This window comes from Heteronotia binoei, chromosome 21 (assembly GCF_032191835.1).
Source record: "Heteronotia binoei isolate CCM8104 ecotype False Entrance Well chromosome 21, APGP_CSIRO_Hbin_v1, whole genome shotgun sequence".
In the NCBI taxonomy this organism is placed as follows: Eukaryota; Metazoa; Chordata; class Lepidosauria; order Squamata; family Gekkonidae; genus Heteronotia; species Heteronotia binoei.
Genome location: NC_083243.1, coordinates 37,366,779 through 37,392,065, shown reverse-complemented (window position 1 = coordinate 37,392,065; position 25,287 = coordinate 37,366,779). Strand labels below are relative to the sequence as shown.

The following is a 25,287-nucleotide window of genomic DNA, read 5'->3' as shown; positions in this document are numbered from 1 at the left end:
GTATGTAATGTGGCTATGTGTGTAATGTGTGTATCAATTCAGGTGTCAAGTTCAACTGTGATTCCTAGTGTGCCTGTATAGAAGTTTGAGGAATCCCATTTGCTTCTGTTTCAACTACCATTCTAGGGCTTGAAGCATCATTCATTCAACTTGCATATCTTAGAACATCTTCTTAGTAGCCTTTATGCTTGGGTTTGGCCATCTAGGCATGCCATGTTTTGTTTTGGTATCATCCCTTCCCTAATTAGTGCCTAACCAGCTATTGTGTCCAGCCAATTTGGGTTACCAGCTCAGCTTTGAGTTGTGGCTGGAGCATTGTGGGAGCAGAGATGTCAAAATAGCACTGAATGATGCTGTGACATCAGGCCAGTGTTGCTGTATTGTGATGACACTCTAGGATTCCCCCCTGCTCTCTATGGCAGAAACCATAAAGTTCAAGAAAATTCATAGTGTCCCCATGTGGCATTGACATAATTTCTGAATTCCAGTTGGAAGTGATGTTGTGGTGCCATGAAGTGCTTTCTCCTCCTTGTGTGTGGGTGCAGCTTAGCATGCGTGTGAGGAACTTGTGTATTGAAAAGACCACTGGGGTGCAGTGCAGTCCTGTACACAAAGACACATAGCTCCATCTTCGTTGGGTCGCTGTTAATGAAGACACATTGTCAAAAATGAAAGGCAAAATATGCTGCCCTTTTGTTTTCCAGCAACCCCTCAATTACATGGAAGAAAATAAAGTGAGTACCCAGGGATGTCATTGGGTTAGAAATATAACCTGCCCAGGTGATATTAGTCCCTCAAAATCAAGCTTGCTGCTTTCTGAATAGCCCTATCTTTTCATCAGTATAGTCCTGTCCTGGGTTCTTTTTCTTGGTCACACTGGAATGTGATATATAGTAACAAAATGCCTGTCTGTGAAGGTTAGTGTGCATATGGGCTATTAAACTGCAGGAATCTAAGGCTCTCTCTGTGTATATTTGTGTGCAGTACACACTGCGCTCTGTGGGATCCCTGTGAATGGGCACTGGACCACAGAGAGCACAGCTGGTTACCAGGCTGATGGGGCCCCTGGGCCAGTGACCTTCTGTGGACTCCTCTTGTGCATGGATCCCTTCTGGTGACCCTTTGCTGGGTCTGATGAGGCTTGACGTAAGGCAAGAGGACCAACTTGACTCGGCTTCTTCTCCAGCCATATGTTGAGGATGGAAATATGGAGCAGAGGTCCATCAGGGCTATTAGTCACAGCCTATTGTTGGAACTCCGTCTGCAGCAGTGATGCTCTGTATTCTTGGTGCTTGGGGGGTGGGGCACAGTGGGAGGGCTTCTAGCCCCGTTGGAGGACCTCCTGATGGCATTTGGGTTTTTTGGCCACTGTGTGGACTGGATGGGCCATTGGCCTGATCCAACATGACTTCTCTTATGTTCTTATGAAATGGGAGATTATCCTAGAAACTAATGTTGGCACAAGGAAGCAAGATAGCATGTGGTCTTTAGAGCCCTCTGTCAATCAGAAATCAGTACTGTAGACTTGCACTGCAGTAAGAGGTTGGTGCTGGGCCCTTTTGCAGGCAACAGGGCCCTGAAAGTTGCTCCACACTTGCTGTTCATTGATATCAGCTCTGACATAGTGATAGGAACAGAAAATACATTGTGCCCTTTTTACAGTGATGTCTCTAAGTGCAGCGCTTTATGTTTTTTAATTGGAATGAATGGCAATCATTTGCTTACATGGCAGAAAGTAAAGGAGTGAAGTCTAGAAGATTTTCCAGCAGAGGTACAAATCTAGCTGCCAGATAATTTCAAATAATCTCTTTCCTCCACAGTGATATCAAAAAAGTATATGATTTCTTCAGGACCACCTGGCCAAAGGGCATATAGTGAAAAAAGGTAGAAGCATTTGAGAGAGAACAAAAGGAGGTTGAACAGCTGCTCTTTGACTTCAAAAGCAAAAAGATACTCAGAGTTCAAACCCTATTTCTCTTTTGCAGATGCTTCAGCTAAAGTACTTTCAACTCTGGAAATGCCTAGGGAATCATCTTCCGCGCCGACCCTTGAAGCCGGCGTCCCAGAGACAAGTAGCCACTCTTCCGTGTCGAGTAAGTTTTCCCCTGACTTCGAGGAGGGGAACTCAATGACTACACTCCTGCCTCTTAGTATATGTTTGCCATCTGGTGCAGTGTCTTCCTTCAGTAGTTTACACTCGACTGGAAGTCTATGCGCTCTGTGCAAGCCAGTAATTAACTCCACGTATATTGGCATGTTGTTGCCAGCCTGTTATGCTGGCAACCTGGCAGAACTGGAGGTTTGCAGCTTTAAAAACTGATCATGGCAAGCTTTCTCAGGTCAACTGTTAAATAATCCTGAGCTGGTAGCTGTTATCTTATCTAGAAAAAAGATCCAGATGGATTGATGTCACATGCACATCCTGAGGTTATCCCTCTTGGAGTCCATCCACTGCCTATGTCAACGATAGCAACCAGCTATGGGTGCTAATCATGTGACTGGTCTCTTGTGTATTCAGAGTGGAATAGGACCCATTCATGGGGAAGTAGCTACCTCTCTGATCTAGTAATGTACAAATCTGTCTTTAGGATTGTTTTTCTCCCCGTGCTCCATTCTAAGCTTTTTGGGTCAGGTTGAATACATCCCAAGATCAGCAGGATCATATCCAGTATTGTTAGATCTGACTTTGGTTTACAGCATCTAGTACTGAGTTCCCAGGAGATGAAAAGCTGCAAGTGTTTACAAGATTATGCATGGGATAGAGAAGGTAGAGAAAGAAATACTTTTCTCCCTTTCTCACAATACAAGAGCTCATGGACAATGAAATTGCTGAGCAATCAGGTTAGAACAGATAAAAGAAAGTACTTCTTCACCCAAAGAGTGATTGACACATGGAGTTCTCTGCCATAGGAGGTGGTGATGGCTTCTAGCATGGACAGCTTCAAGAGGGGATTGGATAAACATATGGGGCAGATGTCCATCAGTGGCTATAAGCCACAGGGTATTGATGGAACTCTCTGTCTGGGGCAGTGATGCTCTGTATTCTTGGTGCTTGGGGGGGGGGCAACAGTGGGAGGGCTTCTGACAGCACCTGGATGGGGTTTTTTTGTCCACTGTGTGAAACAGAGTGTTGGACTGGATGGGCCATTGGCCTGATCCAACATGGCTTCTCTTGTGTTCTCTTAAGTGTTGAAGTTTTCAGAGGTCACACATATATAATATACCCTATGGGGAAAGCATTATTATTTATTTTCAAAAGCCACTCATAGGAAAGGTATGTGAGTTGCAAATATCCTGTGGGAGAAGTTGTTTCATCAAAAACATTCATAATGGTTCTCTGCTAGCCCACAATACTAGAGGTTCCTTTCCATAAACTCCCTTAAGAAGCTAATATGTAAAATCAAAGTTGTCCTTGAGAAATCTGATAGATAAACTCAGAACCCAAACTAGTGCTCTGATAACAAAGAATGTGCCTGAGAGAAGCTTTAATTTCCATTATAAAAGCTAACAAGGAAGTTTAAAGCAGCCAGTTTTCCTACATTTTGACAGTCATCTACACCCCGAGCAATATTGTCTGCTCTGAAATTTTAATTGCTGCTCTTTCATTGGGAAATTCTGCATCTGATAAACTAATAAGGCTTTTGTTTTGAACCATTGCATTGGAGGAGATGAAAATCCCCCCAACTGATATGAAAATGTATTGTAGAGCATTTTAAAAGAGACAGAGTCTTATATCAAATGGAATCAGAATTTGCATCCCTTCGAGCAGCTCAGTTAGGCTAGATAATTGTGTTGTCACTGGATCAAGCTCGCATTTTATAAAAGCTCTGGCATATTGAAAGAACAAATCTACAGGAGTGCAATGGAGGACAATGTTCTTCATTGAAATCCATTTGAAGATGCTTCAATGTGACCTTCTCCAGCAGAAGAGATTAAAAAGATGGAATTGGCAGTTGAGAAGTGCTCCCTCCCATCCAAGGGGCCAAATAATTCTGAATGCAAGCCATATTGTATATCTATCTCTTTTGGTCTGGACTGCTGGAGAGGAGAAAGAGCATATGCTTGTAAGTCCCACAAGCATCTTCAGATAACCGTGAAACTCTGTGGTCTTTCTTCATTGCTGGCCAGATTTCATCTCCACACCTACAGTTGTTAACTGAGCACATAAGGTGTGTTCTAGTTAATTGTCCCTGCCTTCTACAGGCTATTTTAGGCATATACCATCTTCTAGATCAGAGAGCCAATTTAGTGTAGTAGATAAGTGTGTGGACTCTTATCTGGGAGAATTGGGTTTGATTCCCCACTCCTCCATATGCAGCAGCTGGAGTAACCTTGGGTCAGTCATAACACTCTCTGAGCTCTTCCTTTCAAGAGCAGTTCTTGGGAGAGTTCGCTCAGCCTCCCCTACCTCACAGGCATTGTTCCCTCTAAGCTGAGTTAGTGTGAGCTAGCTTACAGTTTTTTTAGCCTCTGTCTCACACATTTTTGTCTCAGTTCAGGAAAGATGGCCTCAGAGCAAACAAATTTATGCAGTAGCTCACAACTTTATTGCCAGTAGCTCACAAAGTTGAATTTTTGCTCACAAGACAGCTTAGAGGGAGTATTGCTCACAGGGCGTGTGTTGTGAGGAGGGGAAGGAAAATGAGATTGTAAGCCAATCTGAGACTTCTTTGGGTAGGGAAGGGTAGGGTTGAAATCTATTGTTATTATTACACTTGATCTTAGCCAAAAGATCGAGAAGCGATTATTATTATTATTATTATTATTGCTGGTTAACAAGAAGCTCAGTTAACACAAGCAATTAGGCAGCTCTTTCCTTTACCATTTGATACATCTGAAAAATTGTGGAATTCCCCATCTTATTTCAAATGGAGAGTACATAGCTGAAGGCCTGATGTACACAGGTATGTAAGGGCAAAGACAAGTGGTAGTCATAAGTAAGAAGGCATATGTTTGGAGGGATCTTGGAATATGTTTCTTGGAATAGTTAAAGTGAAACATTGTAGGCTAATGCCTGTATGGTAGAACTGCTCTTACAGCTTGACTATACAGTGCTACCATCAGTGCTCACTTTGTAGCAGGAGCTCCTTTGCATATTAGGCCACACATCTCTGATGTAGCCAATCCTCCTGGAGCTTACAGGGCTCTTAGTACAGGGCCTACTGTAAGCTCTTGGAGGATTGACTACATCAGGGATGTGTGGCCTAATATGCAAAGGAGTTCCTGCTACAAAGTGAGCCCTGGCTACCATATACTACATCAGACTACATAATTCATTGGGCACATATGGTGTCCAATGAGGTCAGATTTTATAAGTTCCCATACAATTCCACAGTACCGAGTTTGGATCAGCAGAACCAAGAACCAGGAAGAGAGTTTTAATCTTCTCACCTTATCATTTTGCTAATTGAAGATGATTGCTCATTATTTCCCCTTCATTGGGTCAGTAGCAGAGCAGCATTGATCCATTTGCTTGGGAAGAAGAGGTTATTCTGATTCAGGATGGGAACTGGATGATGCTTGGACATGACAGTCTTTAAAAGCACAAGATTGGTCTGAAGTCCCCTCTTTAATTTCTGACTTCCAGCTCAGTTCCGACAAATGAAAAGGGGCTCTCTGGGAGCTTTGACTATGAACCAGCTCATGAAGAGACAGCTGGAACACCAGTGTAGTGCTCCACATAATATCAGCACTTGGGATGCTGGTAAGTGTATAGATGTGTGTGTGTATATATGTGTGTGTGTAATTTTTTCCTGTAAATAGTCTGTGGCCAATTGCTGTGTAAACTGGTGTTGCAAAAGCTTCTGCTTAAGGGAAGGAAAAAGGCTCAATACCAAGTGAACACCAAAACCACAATAATTCTGATAGGGTAGCCATTTTGGTTTTGAGAAAGACTGGGTTAGATGTACATCTGATTTCGCCTTAGTGTTCCAGGACAGTCTCTGTGTTTGACAGCTTTATCAACAATTTATTTTGACACGTATACTTAGCTTGTCAGTCAGATCGACTCTTAAACCAACTTAAAGTTAAACGCTGTCACATTTTAATGAGATATACAGGCTTTCCCCCTTATGCAATAATGGAAGCTTTGACAAACAGAAGAAGCAAAAAAAATGATGCAGGCTCTTTAGGCACCTGACAGAACACAAACAATGCAATCATAGGCAGAATTATTCCAGTCACAGCCCACTGAAACCCCTCTCACTTTCAGCCTCCAGCTAATGGTAGCTTTAATAGCTGGTACCCGTTGTGTGTCCCAGCCTGATGGTAGAAGTTTCCTTGTTGAAGTCCTCCCAGCAAACATAGCCTAGTCAGTACAGACAACCTTAAGAAAGAGCCTAGCAGACAAATGTGAATTTAGAATGGGAAAGATGAAGGCAGGAAAAGTGTAACTGAAAGGAAACCGGCATCAATTTATGCCTGTATGACTGTCTTCACATATATTGGTCTTAGACTCTGGTTCTCAAGGAACCTTGAAATCTAACAGGGGTGTCAAACTCATTTGTTATGAGGGCCGGATCTGACATAAATGTGACCTTGTCGGGCCAGGCCATAAGCATCATAAAATGTAATGCCAGGTAGCGGATATATAAACTTTATAAAGAACACGGACAAACACAATTAAAGATTTTAAAAACTTAAATAAAACATGCTTAAAACATTAGCACTTGGTCTTAAAGGTGTTTTCTTTGTATCTCTGCTGTGCAATCCAGGGAACTGGGCAAAGGAAGCTCTGGCCCTTAGGCTGCATGTTTGACACCCCTACTGTACTACAAAAATGACAGCCTTGCCAGAACTCCAAGGAAGGAAAGAAAAGCAAGGCAGATATTTATTTAATTATTTCCGTAAATTTATAGTCCGCCCTTTCCCATGATGGGCTCAGGGCAGATCCCAACATAATAAAACCATTAAAACCAACAAAATATCAGTACATTTAGACAATTAAGACAATAAATCAGAATTAATTTAGGACACCTTGAATGGTGTGAGCACATAAGGCATAATTATCGTAGGTAACTTAGATTGCCCAAAGCTGTCAGCAGTATCGGCCCCAGTCAAGGTGGCAATCATTGCTGGGAGGCCAGTTAGAAGATATAATAAGATGAGGATGCCTGCTTGCCTCAACCATAGGTCTGGTGGAACAGCTCTGTTTTACAGGCCCTCCGGAATGCTGGATGTCCTTTGGGCCAGGGATGGTCAGAAGATGTTGATTGGCCAATCATAATGGCCTTCAGGGCTCATATGGGAAGAAACGGTCCTGCAGGTATGCTGGTCCCAGGCTGCGCAAGGCTTTAAATGTCAATACTAAAACCTTGAAGCGGATCTGATACTCAATTGGTAGCCAGTGCAAACTGTGCAGCATCAGCCGACTGCTTGCCCATAAAGGCAATTCAGTCAACAATCATGCTGCTGCATTCTGCACCAGCTGGAGTTTCTGGATCACTCTCAAGGGCAAGCCTGCGTAGAGCGAGTACAGTAGTCCAACCTGGAAGTGACTGTTGCATGGATCACTCTAGGTAAGTCCCAAGGAGCCAGATAGGGCGCTAGTTGTTTGACCTGCCGAAGATGGTGAAAGGCAGATGTGCAACGGCTGTGACCTGGGCCTCCATAGAAAGGGTGGCATCCAGTATCACACCCAAACTCCTCACCTTCTGAGCTGGCACAAGAGATGCACCATCCAAGATCCAGATCCAGAGGTACAGAGTAACAAAGAAAAAGGCGAACAATTGAATACAGGCCATTTTTTTAGCAGCACAATACAGCAGCAGTTTCCAGGTGCATCACTGATAACATGTTATTTGTGGCCAATAAAGATGTTCATTTAGCAAAATCTTGATGTCCACTTGCAATTAATTTCCCAAATGATGTGTTCCTCGCATGTGGCCAGTCTGGGGAAAATGTCACTACGGAAGGAGAGAAAGCGTGTGAGGGTGTCAGTCTTTGTAGAGAATAGATGGGTGAGGAAGGTGAGAAAAAGAGGAGAGGAACTCCAGCCAAATAGGGAAGAATGGGGAGGCTACAGGGAGATGGAGGTATGGTAGGAGGCGAGGGGAAACAAGAGACAAAGGTTCCAGGAAGAAAGGAAGGGGAATGAGAGAAATTAGGTCATATGTTGCCTGTTACGAAGAAGGGATCTTGTGGTTTCATGTCTGTAGTTGAAGATGGTTTGGAGAGCGAGACCAGTTTCTGTGTTAGTGGAAGAAGATTCAGGAAGCAAAACAAATTCAAAATTGTGGCGCTCAGGGATTCCCCTTTCTACACATTTCTTTGGTTAGTGCAAAGTGATTCCATCATGGAGGTATCTGGACTCTTATTGGGAATTGGTACATCTAGTGCCATTGTTCAGAGTCCCTTGTGAAATGGCTAAAATTAGCCTGGAAATGGAAGGGACTAGTATCTTTGTGGGGGCAATCAAGCTGTCTAATGTCCAACCTCTGGAACTAGGTAATTGTTCTGCAAACATTGTTTGTTTATCATGGCCTCGGTGTGAGAGGCCTCGTAGAGTCACAATAAGGATCTTTATTTGAGGTTTGCCAGAATTTGCATGGAAATCATGCTACTGCCTCTTGCAGTTACATTAACTTGCATGTTGTCTGATCCTGGTTCTCTGCATCAACATTAATGATGGAGTTCCTCTGTACCTCTGGCTGATCTAGGGGAGCTTGGGTGCATGCCTCTTGGTTGTGGGGAGCAAGGTTATGAGCTCCAGGTTTGGAAATTCCTGGAGATTTGCAGGGTGGAACTGGGGGAGGCTAGGATTTAAAGAGGGGAGGGAACTCAGCAAGGTATAATGTCACAGAGCCCACCCTCCAAAGCAGCCATTTTCTCCAGGGAAACTGATTTTTCATCTGGAGATCAGTTGTTGTACTGGGAGATCTCCAGGCCCCACCTGGAGGATGGCAACCCTAGGGGAAGCAGCTGGAGTAAGGCGAGTTTCTCAAATGTTAGTCCTTTACCTTCTCACATCTGTGAGATGATGTTCAAGTGACTATAGCTCAGCTCAGCACTGAAAACAGAGCCTTATATTCACTTCCCCACATTGGTATTTATTCTTAATACCTTTGAAACAGAAGGCTATATTAGAACCTGAATAAGTGTATTTCAATGACTTTATTATTTCACAGATGGCAGTATTTGTTCCTCTGATACAGAGCAGGAAATTTACCTGCCTACTTGGTCTTCCTCAACAATAGCCAAGTGTATTTGTTCCTTTCCAGTCAGCACAGTTTTGGTACTGGGGGAAGGAAAGGCATAGCAGTAAACTCAGTATGTGGTAGGACAATCGATGCTCATATCTGGAAGTCATGCACATTTTTAAATAATTGTTTTGGTTGGATCCAAACTAAAGGTTCCCTTCTGCTCACAAAAAGAGTCACCTCACAAAATGCCCTCCATTCAAGTAGAAGACTTGGAGAGCAGAAGACATATACCATGAACAGAGGACTCCTCTAAGCAGCAAGACACTTTTGAATGTGATCATATGTCTTAAAGATGAAATAGAAAAAGGAGATATTGGTCTTGGAAATAAATAAATATAGCAGGTCTCTATAGACCACATTAACGAGCTATTAAGTGCTTGGTGCTATGTTTAATTTTTTTCTTTTGAATTAAAAACCCTCTAGTATGTCATACTACGCTTATGATTCTAACAAATGATCGATTCTGGCACACTAGACATACCAGATGGTTTGCTGCAGTTATCTTCTGAAATTATACAATCTGGGACCTGAGTAATGATGCAAGAAGCACCAGGAGAGCTTCAAAAATGGAACACAAAAGAGATGTTGAAGCCATCAGCTCAGAAACTGGTTTTTAACTCAAAATAATTTGAGGGAGAATTTCTAAAACTAATTACAGATCCCCCGCCCCCCTGGTTATTGCTCCCAGGGCCGGTGCATGGAAGTAGGCAAAGTAGGCAGTTGCCTAGGGCGCCACCTGGCCTAGGGGGCACCACTGGGCATCCCCTCCCAATGCATGACTCTGGCTCCTGACCACCATCACCTTGTCCTCTCACATCATCAAGCTGCCCTCAACAAAGCCAAGCCACCCCCCCTCTCCCCGATCTGTGACTTGGCCTCCCACCTCATCCAAACCCGCCACCCTCCTTCCTGGTGTGACCGGCAAGCACTTATTCTCACAATTTTTAATAACATCACATTTTTTTGAAAAATCAAAATTAAAAATCAGTAAATTAAAAGCGTGAAAAGTTTCAAGTTTGATGCTCTTCATTTCCCCTATATTTTTTACTAATGGGGGGGGGCACTAGTGGGTGATTTGCCTAGGGTGCCAGAAAGCTCCCATTCATTTTACTCATTTGCACATGAACTTGTATGTTAATGAAATGCAGTACTAAAAGGAATATTGATGAGGCATGCACAAATTAGTGATCAGTATTCAGATATTGACTAATAATTGAGTGATGCACATTGGGACAAAAATCACAACTTCAAGGGTAGGCTAATGGGATGTGAACTTGCTGAGACTGAGAGGGGAAAAGATCTTGGGGTCATAGTGGAAAGCTCAGTGAAAGTGTCGTCCCAGTGTGCTACAGCAGTGAAAAAAAGGCAAACACAATGTTAGAGACTAAAAATAAAATGGCCAATATTGTAATGTCCCTGTATAGATCTATGGCGCAGGCTCATTTGGAATACTGTGTACAGCTCCAGTCACCATATCTCCAAAAGGACACTGCAGAACTGAAAAAAAGTACAGAGGATTACTAGGGAGTTGGAGCACCTTCCCTATGAGGAAAGGCTGAAGAGTCTGGGACTTTTCTATTTAAAAAAGAGAAGGGGAGGAGCTTGATACTGTTTCACTAATGAACCCAAGCATTTATGTGCATTGGTGATCTGGGCAGGAGGAAGGACAAAGTGAATCAAAGGAATTGGAGAGCTGACCTAGGGCTTTTTTTTCTGGGGGCCCCCATATTTTGGAACGGCCTTCTGGCTGATACTAGAGTTTTGTTCTCTTTTTTGGTACTGAACTATTAAAAGGCGCTTTTAATGTAACTTGATCCAGTTGGCACTTAAGCTGGTTTCATTTATGGCTTTTAGTCTGTTGTAATAACAGTTCATGTATTTTAGACTTTTGTTTAGTAGCCTACCTAAGATCCTTCGGAAGAGAGGTGGGCTACGAATGTATAAAGTAAATAAATATTTTAGAGCACTGCTAACATGACCTGAAATCTTTTTTTTAAAATTCAGATAGGTTGAGAGGTTATATTCTCTGTGTGAGAGAGAGAGAGTGTGTGAGAGACAGTTCAGACCAGTGGATGGAGTGTTGGACTTAGACGTGGGCACCAAGGTGTACCCAGTCTACCCAAGCATGTGTGTAACGGGTGTCTCCGAAAAGCCATTATTCCTCAGGATCCTGGCATCATTTTCAAAATGGGGAATGGCCATGGCAAACCACCCCTGTAAAAAGTCTGCCATGGGTCGGTAATGACTTGGTGCTTGCACAGGGGACTACTTTTACCTTTACCTTTTTACAGGGATGAGGTGGAGGCAAGCTTGATAAGAACTGTAAAGTTTTTTTGCACATTCAAAAACAATGTATAAAATAATAGGAACTTTCTTACCCTTGGAGTCATTTTCTTGGAGACATGGGACACTCTTGTTTTCCATTGTCCTTGTGATGCCATCATCTTGCCATTCTTTGCAGTATCCATTTGCCATATTTTCCAGCTGACCTCCATTGTGCTGGAGTGATTTAGGGGCAGCCAGGCCTTTTTCTTGTGCTTCATGTCAAATGGGTTGTTCTTGGATTCTTTTTCTGCAGTGCAAACTCACTATATATTTTTCTCTATATGTAGATATTTATGTATCTAAATATCCTCTACCATTGTGATGAGCATCTTCTCCCTTGTGTTGTTGTATGATTGATGTTCCTTTCTTCTGAAAACCCTTTTCACATTCCATTTCTAGCTAAATAATTCCGTTTCTTCCAATCCAAAATGTGGTTTCAAAACTTCCCCTTTAACTGGACTAGCTTTTGGTAGGAACTACTTAGTTTCAGATGCTAGTCCAAAGACAGTGGAATCTAATAATATGTAGGTCTTTATATATGACTGCTACATTTGATATTTCAAAACCTGTCTCTTGTGTTAAAGACATGTTTATGAGAGTTCTGGTCAGAAAATCATCTCAGCTTATTGACTTCTTCCTTTTCTGTCCGTCTTGAACTAGCTGTTTTATTTTAGCTGTTGTGCGTGTCTGTAATGTCTCCGTTGTGACTGTGAACGTGTGGTCCTGGTGGCAGGCTCTTGGGGGGGGGGGGCGCTAGTGGGGACTGAAGTTCTCTGTTTATCCACAGAACAGATACAGCATGGGAAGAGGCCGTGCAATGTCTCAGTTTGCCTAAACCCTGACTTGGAGGGACCACCACTAAGAATAAGAGGTTAGTTCAGTGTTCATGCAACCTTGGTTTCCCATCGGAAGGCTTATAACCAAGGTGCTCAGTTAGTACTGTCTGTGATGATGATTTTGGCACTCTTTTAGTTAGGGTGAATCCATTTTGCAAGGATCATAAAGTGTATTTCCAGTACCTCTCCAAGTTAGGTAAAGACCCACTGTGGTTGGTGGAAAGTGGCTTCAAGACACAGCCAACATATGGGGACCCTGCAGGGTTTTCGAGGCAAGAGGTGAATAGAGGTGATGTGACATTGCCTGCCACTGTGTTAGCAACCCTGGACTTCCTTAATGGTCTCCCAACCAAGCACTAACTAGAGCTGACCTTGCTTAGCTTCTGAGGTCTGCAGATGTTCACCAACTATCTTATCCACAGCTACCAGATTTTCTATTTTCTGATCTCCGGCAAGAGTTAGCAATGTTATATGACTCTTGTATAATTTTGTTTTGTCCTCAGGCCAATATCTATTTTATTGTAACAGATTTCTTTTTTCATTTTATTGTACAAAACAATAAGCAAAAGATAGCTTTTTCTACAATATAGTAGCTGGAATGAGTTTTTTGGGTCTGTTATAGGCCATTAACTTCATGTACCTGTCCTCTTCTCTTGGTTGAGCAAGCATAAGCTATCTAGAAGGTTGTCACAAAGAAATAGCTTAGGCAAATACAAAAATGAATACGGTGACATATTCCCATTGGTCATCATTGCTAGAGAGGTCTAAAGACCTTAGATCCATCAAATAACACTCTAGGCATGGTTGAAGACATCTGTTCCTGGTCTTTTTAGGGAAGAAATATTCCTGCCCAGACTTAATATGCTTACGCCTTGAAAATTTCTTCCTATACCTTCTAGGAACATAGCATCAATTTATGTTTTGTTATTGTGTGATGTGGCAACATACATTTGTGATGGGGAGAGTTATTGATAATTTCTGTGATTATAGCTAGTGAAACCAAACTCATAGGGCCACCATCAATTGCCAAGCTTTCTTAGATAAGTTTGTTCTTTTTTGACTAATCAAACTCTCTTTTAAAAAATCTAGAACTTCACCACCACTCTGAGCATTCTAAAAAGACTTGCTGTTCTGATCTGCTCCTTAACATTCCACATAAAGCTGACTTTTCTTGGATTTACATTGATTTACTGTTTCGACTTATGATTGCAATCCTTCTGTACTCCTAAGTACTCAGCACATAGTTGAAAAGTTTACTTCAGTCATATTTCGACCAATGTTAGCTAGGCAATACAAATAATCTATTTCACCTCCTCTGTCCAATCCAAAACACTTGCCAAGTCTTGATGACTGAGATTTTTCAGTCCTTGGACTTCATCAGAGTGACAAGTGCTACTTCAGGTGGAAAATCTGCGACTGGAAGAAATCAAGGTTTTGGCTGCCCACTCCCTTATTTCCACCACTGCTGGAAGGACCTAGGCCGGATTGCTCATAGAAATGAGCGTATGGTCTTGATTTCACTTCTTCTTGACTTTCATAGCTAGCATGACAGAAGAACAGAGCTGCAGGTGTTCACCAAGACTTCCTGCATGTTCAAGCATGGATTTCTACCTGGGGCAAAAATATTCTAAATGGAGTACCTTCATCTAGCAGGTCTTTCTGAAGAGCATCCAACTAGTTTATGTATCATTAGGTCAGCAAGAATGTATTGGAATTGATGCTTAACATTGCCTAAACAGCAAGGTGTAAACAGAAGAGTTCTGTTTGTTCAAATACAGGTTGGCTGTCTGAAGTTTAAGGACTTTCTTTATTGGTGTCTTTCCAGGGGCTACGAAATCCAGCTTACTCTCAGCACCCAGTATAGTCAGTATGTTTGTACCGGCACCAGAAGATTTTGCTGATGACCAACCTACAATGATGACAGACAAGTAAGCATTTGTACATTTCTTTAAATAACTTTTAGAAGAGCCCAGTGGTGCAGACTGTTAAAGCTGCAGTACTGCAGTCCTGATCTCTGCTCATGACCTGAGTTCAATCCCTGGTGGAAGCTGGGTTTTCAGGTAGCCAGCTCAAGGTTGACTCAGCCTTTCATCCTTCCAAGGTCAGTAAAATGAGTACCCAGCTTGCTGGGGGTAAAGTGCAGATGACTGGGGAAGGCAATGGCAAACAACCCCGTTTTAAAAAAAGTCTGCCGTGAAAACATTGTGAAAGCAACATCACCCCAGAATTGGAAATGACTGGTGCTTGCACAGGGGACCTTTCCTTTTCCTTAAATAACTTTGGTGTTTGAGACAAACTACAGTTGAGAGAATGGCCTGGAATGGCCGGGAAGCTCCTCAAAACTGCCTTGGAAAAACTGCCTTTCTGCGGCAGCTTTGCTCCGGTCAAGGCAGGCTGCGGGCAGGACAGGGACGGGAGGCAGATGTGTGCATGTGGATGCTCTTTTTTGGTCCGCCTGCCTCCCTTCCCCGGGGCGGCTTTAAATGCCTGTCTGTTATCATACAATAACTACTTGTTGCAGAGGTGTATTTGGATGAAGGTATTTGTGACAGCCCATGTTTGAGGCAGGGAATCTCGGTCCCTTAATTATCTATTTAATTATCTAATTATCTAATATGGAGCAGAGGTCCATCAGTGGTTATTAGCCACAGTGTGTATATATATGTATATATATATAAAAAAAATTGGCCACTGTGTGACACAGAGTGTTGGACTGGATGATCCAACATGGCTTCTCTTATGTTCTTATGTTCTTATTTGGGGTACATTGTCCATGTCCCAATTGGAGGAGTCATTACAAACAGACCCAGATTCCCATTTGTTTGGTTATACAAATAAAAATTATACTTGATGCTCTGGCAAATGTGTGGGTTGTATTCATATATAGCATTCCCAAACAGAATTTATTTAGCACATGTACACATCATACAATCATATATACATTCAATTTTCTCTTAAAATAAAATGCATACTCTTTTTTTATTAAATGGAAAACATTCTGAAAGGCAGGTTTGTGGTGACACGTGATAGCCAGTCAGCAGTGCACTATGCTGCAAAGAGGAACAATGCGGGGGGAGGGGAGTGACGGCTTAGCGGCAGAGCAGATGCTTGGCATGCAGAAGGCCCCAGGTTCAATCCCCAGCATCCCCAGTTAAAAGATGAAGCAATAGGTGATGTGAAAGATATAGACCTGAACAGGACTTTTTTTTTTTTTAAGCGGGAACGCGCAGGAACACAGCTCCGGCTGACTTAGTGTCAAGGGGTGTGGCCTAATATGCAAATGAGTTCCTGCTAGGCCTTTTCCTACAAAAAGTCCTGTGTGAAACAATGGTGATATAAGGGGTGTGGCCTAATATGCAAATGAGTTCCTGCTGGACTTTTTCTACCCCAAAAGTCCTGGACCTGAGACTCTGGGGAGTTGTAGCAAGCCTGAAAAGACAATACCTTGATAGACCATTGGCCTGGTTCACTGCAAGGCAGCTTCATGTGTTCATCTGTGTTTTCTTACATTTAAGCTTGGAAAGAAGATTGTTCATTTCACCAAAACAAATGAGTGTGCTTCCCCAGCACCCCTACAGATTAAACAGCGTGTAAGGGCAGCTTCAAACTATTCTTTACCCCAAGTGACATGATCTATAACATTTTTAGAACCATGCATTTTTGAGATGCTGTAGTTATATATCTAGATTCTGGCTTCACTGAAAAATGGCAATGGAATTAGATTACAGACACTTGGCAGAAATAGGGAATTTGAATCCTCCGGCATCTGGCCTTGAGCGCTAACCATTAGGCAGGTCTCCCAAAGTGTACATAATACACTTATCCCTGATGGGTGAGTTGTTGCATCATTGTTTGATGGAGCTGGAAGAAGGAGCGCTTTGCATTATTTTAGGGAGGTAGATGACAAATATCCTGTGTGATTAATTTATTTCAGCCTGTTGGTCTGGTTGTTTTCTAAAAGCTTTGGCAGCAGGTAGTGAAGTGGGCTAAATGAAATTGACTTTCATGACCTTGCTGCCATATTCTCCTGCTGTTATGGAGAGGGAAGAGGAAAATTGCCTGTACAATCCCATTAAGTTCAAATATCACAATCTGTTGGAGGCATTAGCCAGTGGTTGATCAAATTAACCCAGCTTTCCCATTGGGCCATGATGTGCTGGTTTCCCAGGGTTGTTTGTCTCTTTATATGGCCTGGCGATACTCTGCCTCATCTCTTCTGCATCTGACATGTCCCTTAAGATCGAGCATTAAAGAACCTTGGCACCAGTTCCAAAGTTGTCTCTTGACACTGTAGGAGCATCCAGAAGCAGCCTGGGGGAATAAGAAGGAAACTTCTCAACAAAGGAAGCTGAAACTCATCTGTTTCCTTGGCAGTCTATTGTTTACTTATTTCATGACTAGATTTCATTCTGTTGCTTGCAACTGTAATCACCAGTGGGATGCAATGGCATTTTGAATGCCAAGATCTGTTTTTCATATTTTTCTTTCTTTCAGGTGTCATGATTGTGGAGCCATACTGGAAGAGTATGATGAAGAAACTTTAGGTCTGGCCATAGTGGTTCTTTCCACATTTATTCACCTCAGCCCAGATCTGGCTGCTCCGTTGTTGCTGGATATTATGCAATCAGTAGGGAGGTAATGATTTCTTTCTTCCTTCTGTCCTCCCTCCCTTGTTGGTTCCTAGAATTCCATGCTGTGGAGAATTTGCCATTCTGAGTGAGTGCATGCAATGCATTTACAGTTGCCTCTGTTACTTGAATGGGTTGATATGATGAGTCATGATTGGACTTGAGACTGTCTAGAACAGAGGCGTCAAACTTATTTGTTATGAAGGATGGATCTGACATAAATGTCACTTTGTTGGGCTGGGCCACATGTGCCATAAAATGTAACCGGAGATATAAAACTTTATAAAGATAATTTCAGATGCCGAATGGCAATAGGCTTGATTGGATTAGGTATGATATGCAGGAGAGTAGTAGGCATGAGATATCAACATTGGTAATGAGACAGAAAACCTAGGTCTCAGTTGTGCCCAGGAGGATTCATAAGAAGCCATGTTGGATCAGGCCAATGGCCCAGATATACATACACACACACACACACACTGTGGCTAATAGCCACTGATGGACCTCTTGAAGCCGCCACCTCCTGTGGCAGTGAATTCCACATATTAATCACCCCTTGGGTGAAGAAGTACTTCCTTCTATCCGTTTTAACCTGACTGCTCAGCAATTTCATTGAATGCCCATGAGTTCTTGTATTGTGAGAAAGGGAGAAAAGTACTTCTTTCTCTACTTTCTCCATCCCTTGCATAATCTTGTAAACCTCTATCATGTCACCCCGCAGTTGACGTTTCTCCAAGCTAAAGAGCCCCAAGCATTTTAACCTTTCTTCATAGGAAAGTGTTCCAAACCTTTAATCATTCTAGTTGCTCTTTTCTGCATTTTTTTCCAATGCTATAATATCCTTTGTGACCAGAATTGTACACAGTATTCCAAATGAGACTGCAACATCGATTTATACAGGGGCATAATAATAATAATAATAATAATAATAATAATAATAATAATAATAATAATAATAATAATAATAATAATTTTATTCTCAACCTGGAGGAAGTCGATGGGATCCTCTCCGCTGCTCGCCCAACAACATGCGATTTGGATCCTTGCCCCTCTTGGCTGATTAAATCTTGCCAGAGGGAGCTTAGATGTCCTTTACGGGACATCATAAATAGATCCCTCGTAGAGGGGCACTTCCCAACGCCTTTGAAAGAGGCGTTGGTTCGCCCTCTCTTAAAAAAAAGTACAGCAGACCCGGCCGAATTGGCAAACTACCGTCCGGTGTCTAACTTACCATTTCTAGGTAAAATTATTGAGAGGGCAGTGGCGTTGCAGCTACAGAGGTTCCTAGATGACGCTTCCGTTCTCGACCCGTGCCAGTCTGGGTTCCGACCGGGCCATGGGACGGAGACAGTGCTGGTCGCCTTGGTAGATGACCTCCAGCGGCATCTGGATCGGGGCGGCGCTGCGGTACTGATGTTATTAGACCTGTCGGCGGCATTTGATACAGTCGACCACCAGTTGCTAAAGCGCCGTCTCGCCGACATAGGGGTTGGGGGGTTGGCCCTACAATGGCTTTCCTCCTTCCTCTCTGATCGGGGACAAAGGGTGGCCATTGGGGGTGAGCGATCCCAGAGGCGCACACTTGATTGTGGGGTGCCTCAGGGAGCAGTTCTCTCCCCAATGTTGTTCAACATCTACATGCGCCCCCTTGCCCAGATTGTCCGGAGGTTTGGGCTGGGTTGCCATCAATATGCGGATGACACCCAGCTCTATCTGCTAATGGATGGCCGGCCTGGCTCCGCCCCGGGGAACCTGGATCGGGCCTTACAGGCTGTGGCGACGTGGCTCAGATTGAGTGGGTTGAAGTTGAATCCAGCGAAGACAGAGGTCCTTTGTGTGGGTCGTGGCGCTCGGGGAGGGGAAATAGCTCTCCCAACTTTCGATGGCGCACCATTGGAACCAGCGCGCCAGGTAAAAAGTCTGGGTGTTTTACTGGAGCCTTCATTATCAATGGAGGCCCAGATAGCAGCCACTGCCAAGTCAGCATTCTTCCATCTGAAGCGGGCAAGGCAGTTGGCCCCCTTCCTGGAGCGCCGGGACCTCGCAACAGTGATCCACGCAACGGTCACCTCAAGATTGGACTACTGTAATGCCCTCTACTTGGGGCTACCTCTGTGCCGGACTCGGAAGTTACAGCTGGTGCAGAACGCGTCGGCCAGGCTATTGTTAGGGCTCTCGAAATGGGAGCACATACGGCCGGGGCTGCGCGGACTGCACTGGCTACCAATTATCTACCGAGTCCAGTACAAAGTGTTGGTTATCACCTTTAAAGCCCTATATGGCCGAGGACCAGCCTACCTAAGGGACCGTCTTTCCCCATATGAACCCCAGAGGGCACTGAGGTCAGTGGGTAAAAACAAAATGACCATCCCTGGGCTGAGAGAGGTCAAACTCCAACATACTAGAGTACGGGCCTTTTCAGCGGCTGCACCGGCATTGTGGAACCAGCTTCCGGAGGAGGTGCGGGCCCTGCGGGACCTCGGCCAGTTCCGCAGGGCCTGCAAGACCGCCCTTTTTAGACAAGCCTATAATAACACTGACTGCTGAGTTGCCTGGTGTAAGAACCGCCATCCATAAGACTATCTAAACTGGCAGAACCAGCGCCATAACAGCTCTATCGCTGCCAGATATACTCATATATATTTAGTTTAACGAAAATCATGTATTTTAACTTAACTGACTGGTTTTTATGTTTAATTTTAATTGTTAAATTTAAAGTTTTATTAATTATGTTAATGTGTAAGTTGTTGTTAGCCACCCTGAGCCGCCTAGGCGGGGAGGGCGGGATAGAAATAAAAGTTATTATTATTATTATTATTATATCCCGCCCTCCCCCGCCAAAGCGGGCTCAGAGCGGCTTATGATACTGGCTGATTTGTTTTCAATTCCCTTCCTAATAATTTCCAGCATGGCGTTGGGCTTTTTTATTGCAATCGCACACTGTCTTGACATTTTCAGTGAGTTATCTACCACAACCCCAAGATCTCTCTTGGTCAGTCTCTGCCAGTTCACACCCCATCAACTTGTATTTGTAGCTGGGATTCTTGGCTCCAATGTGCATTACTTTGCACTTGGCCACATTGAACCTCATCTGCCACGTTGATGCCCACTCATCCACCCTCAACAGATCCCTTTGGAGTGCCTCACAATCCTCTCTGGTTCTCACCACCCTGAACAATTTAGTGTCATCTGCAAACTTGACCACTTCACTGCTTACTCCCAACTCCAAATCATTTATGAACAAGTTAAAGAGCATGGGACCCAGTACTGAGCCCTGCGGCACCCCACTGCTTACCGTCTTCCACTGCGAAGACTGCCCATTTATACTCACTCTCTGCTTCCTATTAATTAGCCAGTTTTTGATCCACAAGAGGACCTTTATATCCAGGAGGATGTAAAGAATAAAAGGAAATAAAACTAAAGAAGTGAGCAGTGACTCATGAAAGTTCATACGCTACCACAAATTTTGTTAGTCTTTAAGGTGCTACTGGACTCTTACTCTTTCTACTGATATTAGAAATCACAACATTCAAAAACCAACGTGTGTGTGGGGAAAATTTTAACCTTCCAGAACATTTAGTTGTTGACCTAAGAGTACCAGTTCTCTTACAAAAGAATTTCAAAGGGAGATTAGAAAGAGAGACTTCTGAATTGCAACTGATAATAAAGCTCCAGGAAATGCATCCTCCTGGACTGAATTGAGACCTAGGTTTCTTCTGTCATTACCAGCTATTGTCATTTGGTGCCTGAAATCAATACACTTTCCAAGATATAAGAACAGATGCGCTCATCTTCTGGCTGTATCTGAAAAAATGAGCAGTGGCCCATGTAAACTCATGCTCTGCCACAGATTTTGTTAGGTGTTAAGGTGCTACTGGACTCTTGCTCCCTTCCACTAATAAAGATTGCAAGCTGTGCTGTTAGGTTTCTTCTCTTCCTCCCATCTGTTAGAACTAGAAAGGGGATCTCTCTCCCTCCCTTCCTTGCTCCTTTCCACTAATAAAGATTGCACTGTGTTGTTAGGCTTCCCCCCCATTTAGAACTGGAAAGGGAGATATCTATCTATCTATCTATCTATCTATCTATCTATCTATCTATCTATCTATCTATCTATCTATCTATCTATCTATCTATCTATCTATCTATCTATCATCATCCATCATCCATCATCTTTCATCCTTCATCATCGTATCCATCCCATCCATCAATACCACCCTTCCTCCCTCTGAAGAAGTGTGCCAGTTTGGTGTAGTGGCTAAGTGTGCGAGAGAACCTGGTTTGATTCCCCACTCCTCCACTTGCAGCTGCTGAAATGGCCTTGGGTCAGCCATAGCTCTCACACAGTTGTCCTTGAAAGGGCAGCTTCTGTGAGAGCTTTCTCAGCTCCACCTACCTCACAGGGTATCTGTTGCGCAGGAAGACGATAAAGGAGATTGTAAGCCGCTCTGAGACTCTGATTCACAGAGAAGGGCAGGATATAAATCTACGGTCGTCTTCTTGCAGACAAAAGCTTATACCTGGAATAAAACTTTGTTGGTCTTAAAGCTGCCATGGGACTCCCCCCTCCTCCTTCTGGCTCTTTCCTTCCCCTTCACTTCCTCCCCAAAGGAGGGAGAGGAGAGAGAGAAGCACTCAGCCAATCTGTTCTGCGTTGATTAATGTTTCTACTGCAAAGTTCTTCAGCAATGTTTCACTGAAATGCTAACCTGAGAGCTTCAGCTGAAATAGGACAGAGTGACAACTGTGAATGGCTTCAAATCTTCACTTATAAGTTTTGTTCAGCCTTACCCTCTCTGCCTTATTCTCTGCCAGTCTAATGAGCTGGGAAGCAGGGTCTGCTTCTGTGTCATCCAGAACCCATCAATTCAACACCACTAGAGTCAGTGAAAAGCCACAAAACTCCAAAAGACCAGCTTTCAGGACACAAAGACATTTGCTCCATTTCCCCCAAATATTGAAATTGACTGCTGCCACAGTGGAAGCAGATGACACTATTGGTGATGTTTGTTTAGGCAGCATTGAAGAATGGCTTGCATGCTTTCTCCCATAGCACAATATAACAAATATCACTGTAAAACCAAAGGATGTAAAGATGGATAGACCAGGGGATTTAGCACAACCTTAATAGGCAATTAGTTTTAGTTGAGATACAGATCTAAATTAATGCCTTCTGATTTCCAGAGGTTAGCAAACAGAATTCCTGACAGTTTTGCAAGACTGACTTAAGTCTTTATCAAAAAGATGGTTTAGTTAGAGAGAGAAAGAATTTCTATATTGGATGTGACTACTGTTGTGACTGTAAAGCCATTTTTGCTAGGACTCCCACTGAATGTGATTGCATCAGTCATCTCAACAATTGCATTTTAGCTGAAATAAAGGCTTTTCTTTGACAGGCTGTTTTTGTTTTGTCTTTTTTCCTCCCGCTAGGTTGGCTTCAAGCACCAATTTTTCTAATCAAGCAGAAAGGTACAGTGCAATCAAAACAAAGGTTTTTTTAAAAAAAATATTCACTTATATAAACCAAAATCCCAGTTCTGCTTTCCTTTCTGGCAGTATAAATGTCCCTTGGAGATGATTTTGAATTAAAAACAAATAAAAGATAGCACACATCCTTAGACTGCAGGAAAATTTGAATCCATGTGAGTTATCCGTACCAAAAAGCCAATTATCTTCTTTTTCTGTGGTTCATTATTCATATCGAAGAGAATTTAGGAAAAAGCTTGGAACCCATTTATGTTCTCAGGAGAAGGCTTTGATCACCATATATTAAACTCAAAGCCTGATCTCATAATGGTTTTTGTCACTGGATCACCTGTAGCACAAACACTGTTGTGATAAAACCAAAAGCCTCAGGCAATGAAGGAAATCTGTGATGGACCTCTTTCCCATGCCAGCACTGCCCTACTTTCAAGAGGGGCAATGGTGCTGTAGGAAGGATCCAAGTTGTAGACTCATTCCAGGTGTTGGAGGGTTCTTTCATTACCTGAGAGGCTAAAAAAAAAGCCATATGAATAGAGGCCTTTTCCATTCAGGTGCATCCTTTGACTTCTCATCGCTAGGTTATTCAAGTAATGACAGATGGGCACAACCATCTAGCTGCTTAATTTTTGTAATTTTCCATTTTTCTAAGGTTTCCAAGACAATTCTTGGAGAAATCTTGGATCTTTTCCAGTTCCTTTGATGTTGTACAGCTCAGTATGTCAACTGATTCCACAAGAAAACATTGAGTTGGATCTTATGTACAATGGTTCTTCCCCTTTCCACAGCAGCCTTCTGTGACCCCACACCCAGCCAGTTGGCTGGGAGAAATTCAGTGAAAAGGGGCAGTTAGGTGAAATAATCTTTTCCACCTGCAGAACCTCTTATGCCGGTAGGTAGGTAGAAGAGAAAAGGATGTTAATTTTGCTATTAAAAAGGATCCAGTCTATTGCAGTGGAGGTGATATAAGATCATTGGGCAATAAATGAACAACAATTGTAGTTTGTTTCAGGGGAAATGGTAAACCATGATTGTTGCTCTATGACCAGGCCATAAAAGAGCTTTCCTGGGTGATCCTTCCCTCCTCTCTGATGTGCAGCAAGTTAATTAGTTATTTCTTGGTTTGTAGCAAACTATAGTTGGACATTGTAGTCAAATAAACAAACTGTGGTTTGTGCCTGTCATGAAAATCAATGAACCAAACTGTGACTTGTCCCCAATTTGAAATCTTGTTTTTAGCAGAGGTGGAAACTATGCTTTGGTTCAAAGGTAACAGCAAACTATGGTTAAATTCAAAACTTAACAAAATATTTATTTACATCCATGCAGACTCACAAACATCCTGACTTTTTCATTAGTAGCTAACCAGGGTTTGCCATGACAATTGGACTAAACTGTTCAGAAATGTTCCTAAAATAATTCCAGTCCACTGCAAACCACACACTTTTGTGGTTTTTTGAAACCAGCTCATCAAGTCTAACCCAGGTGTACTCAAAATGCATTCTTTCTGAATATGCAAAGTGATACTGCCTTTATGCAGGGCTTTTTTTGAGCAGGAACGCACAGGAACACAGTTCCGGCGGGCTTGGCATCAGGGGGTGTGGCCTAATATGCAATGAGTTTCTGCTGGGATTTTTCTACAGAAAAAGCCCTGCCTTTATGTGATTCTGTGAATTAACCAGGGCATATTCTTAATGGAATTCTGTTTTAATGAAAAGAAATGACTCACCTTTGATTGTTTCATTGTGGGATATTGTTGTGAAATTGCGCTCTCTCTCTCCTTCTCTCCATCGTTTTCTTTTCTTCAGCATGATGATCCCAGGGAATGCTTCAGGTGTGGCCAAGCAGTTTCTCCGCTGCATTTTCCACCAGCTGGCTCCCAACGGGATACTTCCCCAGCTGTTTCAGAGCAACATCAAAGGTAATGGGCAAAACTTGAGATTTGATTCTGCCACCCTCCACTACCTCCATGCAGAAACCTTATTGAAAAACGATGTTGTTGTTTTGCAGATGGAAGTTTTTTACGGACCCTGGCCACATCTCTTATGGATTTCAGTGAGCTGAGCTCCATAGCTGCGCTGAGCCAGCTCTTAGAGGTTAGTCTCTCTTTCACTTGCACATTGTCTGTTTCATACTTTTCCTGCTCTCACTTTGATCTTACATTAATCATAATTGTGTGCTGTCAAGTTATGTGCAGTCTTGGTGACCTCTTTATGGGGTTTTCAAGGCAAGAGAGAAGCAGAGGTGGTTTCCCTCTGCATAGCAACCTTAGACTTCTCTGGTAGTCCTTCATCCAAGATACTAACTAGGGCCAATCCTACTTAGCTTCCAAGCTCTGAAGAAATTAAGTATAGGCTGGGCAGTCAGGCTGCTTATTGTGATCTTACTAGGTGCCAAACTAGATGAGAGACTGGAAGTTCCATGTCTGCAGCACCCAGCTTTTTTGGGGGGGGGGGGCGGGGGGGGAGTAAGACTAGGTCCACAGTAGGAGGTTGGGGTATATGTTAAGCCTTACTCCTGTGCTGTTTTCCTGATCTAATATGGCCGTGTTCTCTTGACGCAAAACTCCCAGAGTCTCATTTGGTTTGGCCCCAATACTAAGCCAAACTATTCAAACCATTGTGGGATAGTGAACACATCACCATTTTTCATGTTTCTGCATTCTTGAAAATGTTTGCTCATTTTCAGCTGGGAACTCTGCCAGCTTGTGAGTAACACACCAAACCAAAGCACCTTCAAGATTTTAAGACTGGCTTAAAAAAACACGACAAAATAAAACAGAGATTCAACAGAAGTTCTAACTTGTTGACAAGGCCAACT

General features: G+C 43.0%; 1 protein-coding gene across 5 annotated transcripts in view; it reads left to right on the top strand.

Moving 5' to 3' along the window:
* UNC79 (unc-79 homolog, NALCN channel complex subunit) overlaps window positions 1-25,287 on the top strand; it is a 160,987-nt gene that overhangs the window by 95,248 nt on the left and 40,452 nt on the right. For 4 of the 5 annotated variants that reach the window (XM_060261829.1, XM_060261827.1, XM_060261826.1 and 1 more), the window contains 8 exons: window positions 1,986-2,093; window positions 5,588-5,704; window positions 12,313-12,396; window positions 14,187-14,289; window positions 16,856-16,996; window positions 22,417-22,455; window positions 24,276-24,388; window positions 24,478-24,563. In XM_060261829.1, coding sequence (XP_060117812.1) covers window positions 1,986-2,093; window positions 5,588-5,704; window positions 12,313-12,396; window positions 14,187-14,289; window positions 16,856-16,996; window positions 22,417-22,455; window positions 24,276-24,388; window positions 24,478-24,563 — 791 coding nt within the window. The remainder of the gene's footprint in view (window positions 1-1,985; window positions 2,094-5,587; window positions 5,705-12,312; window positions 12,397-14,186; window positions 14,290-16,855; window positions 16,997-22,416; window positions 22,456-24,275; window positions 24,389-24,477; window positions 24,564-25,287) is intronic. The other variant, XM_060261828.1, reaches the window with a different exon arrangement.